This window comes from Mya arenaria, chromosome 11, assembly GCF_026914265.1.
Source record: "Mya arenaria isolate MELC-2E11 chromosome 11, ASM2691426v1".
NCBI lineage: Eukaryota > Metazoa > Mollusca > Bivalvia > Myida > Myidae > Mya > Mya arenaria.
This window is the reverse complement of record NC_069132.1, coordinates 22152544-22156611: the sequence shown is the minus strand read 5'-3', so window position 1 is coordinate 22156611 and position 4068 is coordinate 22152544. Positions and strand designations below refer to the sequence as shown.

Below are 4068 nucleotides of genomic sequence, written 5' to 3'. Positions count from 1 at the left end.
TCATGGTTGCCAAAATGTGGTCTATTTGGTACTAAGGGGGCTGAATATAGGATTTCTTTACACTAAAATGATCTTTTATATATCAACACGATTGTTTCTTGTGAAATCGATAGAGTGTCATAGAGCCATCGTATTGTATTAGGTGCAATATTGACTGTCAGAGGGAGCTTTGGACACACAGTGTATGTGGTAGTAGTAAGTTATTTTGGCTTTCTAAGCTAAAAAAGCTTATTATGTATAAACAAAATATGTTATAAAGATTTTTTCTGAGATTTAAAGAAAAAGTAAATACTACGTAAATAATGTATTTACTGAGGTCATGTCACAATTTATCTACAATTACAGATCCTCTTTAAAATATAAAGGATCATGGCGGCCATCTTGGATTTTGGCAGTCATCTTGGACAAAATGAGATGGGTCCTGAGCTTTTTTAAACCTAAATACACATATGTATTGTCTTACAAAGTTTCATAATTTTAACACAAAGTGCACAATTTGGTGAACTTTTGTCACGATATGACTGGACTTCTTTTATTTCAGACATATATATATATTGTTGAGTTTTGCTCAAAACAAGATGAAATAAGGAAGAGCATATGCAGGACTATCAATTCCATATACATGTAATCGGCGTGATGATTGTGTCACAATACTTTTATGCTTATCGCCTAATTACGGTACGAATTTTATCTAGTTAACCAATTAGTAAGTTACTTACTAAATTAAATTCGCAAATCATAAAACCAGATAACCAGTTACTTTTAAAAGCCAAATATGCTAAATAAGCATCCAATATTATATATATACTTTCAACCAATCTACTAACCAATCCTAACACTGTATCAAGACGTACTGTAGTCGTATTATAGTAAATAAGACTTTTGCTTCCCCAAAATCCTAAACTTATACGATGTTTGCAAAATGTCTGCCATGTTTAGAAACAAGTACTGTTTGAACCAACTCACAGAAAGGGTCTACAAATCATAAGGAAATCAAGTTTCGCAAGTTTCATTTATTTTATAAGTCTGCTAGTCATGTACAGGTATGTATCAAGTAATGCCTATACTGTAGAAGTCATGCTCCCTTTTCAAAATTCATTTATACTTCTATAACAACTCTTAACAAAATCCAGTAACAACTTTCATGTATGCAGCATTAGTTATACACAATCAACATTCTACCATGGGCGCCATACATTTTCTTTTGACACTTGACCAACTTCAGCATTATTACTTCGGTCAAACGAAAAACAGCCATCTGACCCACACGATTGAATGTCAGTGGTCATGTCGAAACTAGCAAATCCTGAATCAGTGTTCATGAAGCTCAGATTGGAAGTACTGGAATTATGCATGATGACGTCATCATGGCATTCCGTCATCCGCAAGATCGGCGAACATTCTAGAGTTCCCGAAGAGGTTGTTGAAATTTGACCCGTCAATCCTGTCAGACCTTCGTTCGATCTTCTCGGCGTTGACATGAAAACGGCCTGTGAGTTAAACGTTAATGGCACCCGGTTCTCGATCTGGGGAATCCGATTATGAACTTCTTGAAGACGATCTTTACCAGCCTGGCTACTGTTCTGTTTTTGCTCACGTGCGCAATCCCGGTAGCCGGTCTGGTAAGAGGTTGCGGAGAAAGCGTCCTCTGTGGCGTCGGTGGCTATGCTAACGGCCCGTTGCCGCTGCTGTAGACGTGTCAGATGGAAAACAGTGAGCTCCAAAATGTCCGCCTTGTCCACACGCGTCATAGATGACACCTGGACGATAGAGTACAACATGTGGCGTAAGATTTTCTGATGCAAACTTGAAATTTTAGAAACCCCAGAATTACCTCATTATTTTGTTATATATAAAAAACAAAAATTCTATGATGAAGTTTTTTTAAGGTTTTACTATATTACATCCTATTCCCCACGGACTTCACTTGGGTCAATGTTTAGTTAATCTCCATTTCAAATTTTATAATATACGTACTGTGTCGTTTGGCTGACAAAATCCGATTATATATCTTTTGAAAGGTTTGAACTATTGAAAGCTTCATTTAAGAACATGGGTTTTGTAATAGAAGCTGTTAAACATAAGATGATATGTTTAATTGACAGAATCTCATTTGCATTTGTGTCATGTCGAGGCGTACCTGTTCTCGGATGGTGTCCGCGATAAGGAGCTTGAGGCGGTTAATGCTCGCGTTCATTCTCTCGCGGCGTTGACGCTCAACTAGAGGCTTGGGTACCTACAATGGGCACACAATATGATACTTATTACAATTGAAATATGTTTATTAAGATTGCTTTTAAAAATTACTTAAAATCGTTATCTTTTTTGGATTAATCTAAAACAAACGTGAGCAAATATCATGATAACATTTTCAAGAATATGCTAATGTTAATTTGAAGGTAATGAAAATACGATGCCATTCTGCTGTATAATGATAGCAATTAAACTGTGCTGTTCAGTTTGTATTCATGTCATTGAAAAAGAGAGGCTATAACATCTATTGTGAATTAAGTAAACACCAACCTTTCTCAGATACGAAGCAACATCTCGTGGGGAATTTCGCATATCAGCCATTTTATAGAAATAAGATTAAATGTTTCAAAGGTCAACTCGTTGTAGCTTATGATATTGATGCAAAAACAGTTATGTTTGATGTTTGGAGAAATTTCCGAGTATATATATAGAACGTGTAACTTGTGTCATTTGACACGTGATTGCAATTATCACTTCACGTGGACATCCTTAATTGACACGTGTGTTGAGTAATGAGGTGGACAACTTTAACTAATTGTCGTCGTAAAGTGAGATGTGCCTCAAATTAATTTAAACTCATTAATTAGAGTGGTTAATTAGCAACTATCGATTTAAATGATTGGAACTGAATTAAAACAATCCAAAACTTCCTTCCACCTACTAAACATTAGGATTTTGTATCCACGTCGGTCATTTTATACTTGTAATTGTTATAGGAACTATTCCCAACAAAGATTCTATCTAATTTTTAACAATTGACCTCAATTGTTTTTTGTATTATGTAGTCGTTTTATAATGTTTACATTGTATATACAACTATTTTAGTTTTAAGTATTCTGTAAAAACTCCTATAACTCTATTCTGAGTGGCAGTGTTCTCATAATTATGAACTATATTTGATGTACATTGACGAGACGAATATATAATATAAAGAGCCATTCGTCCGTCGGTTCGTCGTTTTATGATTTATTTTAAAACAAGAGCATTCATATTTTTCGATACCGGTTCTGTCTAAGCGATGGATAAGCCAGTCATGGCTTTTAAGACCTGTGTGGGCGAAGCAAATGCAATGTGCACGAGCATGCAATGCTTATAACAGTATAATCTAATTGAAAAGCATGTTTAAAAACTTGGCAAATTAAAACTGCACTATCACAGATTTACCATTTTTACAACTTTTTTTTACTTTTTTTGTCTTAGAAAGGGCAAATTATTGCGTAAATATCTGCAAACCAGTGATATAAGACTGTTGACAAAAGATCAGATCGAAGATTTGCATATTTCCGATCGAAAATTAATGTTTTATGGCTTAAACCGTTACTAATCTCAAAAAAATGGGCACTCGGACTGAATCTTGATAAAGCATTTCAAAAAAAATATTTGTCGATAGTATCAATATATTTTTCTAATTTAAATTCTTTTTTAAACTTAAACTAATATTCAAATTTGCTCTGTGAATTCACAATATCGAACCATTTTTGAACATACAATGTACTGATAACGTAGCCTTTGTTTTAGCAAAGAGAAATCATTTCTTTCATTAGAAAATAGAAATTCATTAAAGAGATGTTCAACAGCTTGAATCCAACTTAGTTTAATATTCACAATTACGCATACAATGTCTCAAACATTCTTATAATGAAATATTTTATTATAGATTATGGGGAATTCATATACTTTAAATATTTAAATATATGATCACATCGTTATACATTTCAAGTCTTTAAGTTCTGAACATTAGACTCTTTGCCATCTACTTGTTGGCGCGCAAACAGGGATATCCTATACATGTACGTGCATATGGAGGGGGGGGGG

The 4068-nt window shown here is 34.2% G+C and overlaps 1 protein-coding gene across 1 annotated transcript; it reads right to left on the bottom strand.

Moving 5' to 3' along the window:
* Positions 1-1178: 1178 nt before the first annotated feature.
* Positions 1179-2574, bottom strand: LOC128208415 (enhancer of split mgamma protein-like). Its single transcript, XM_052911975.1, has 3 exons — positions 2524-2574; positions 2141-2236; positions 1179-1760 (listed from the first exon to the last, which is right to left on the bottom strand). Exons 1-3 carry the CDS (start codon positions 2572-2574, stop codon positions 1179-1181), a joined length of 729 nt encoding a protein of 242 aa, XP_052767935.1.
* Positions 2575-4068: the final 1494 nt, after the last annotated feature.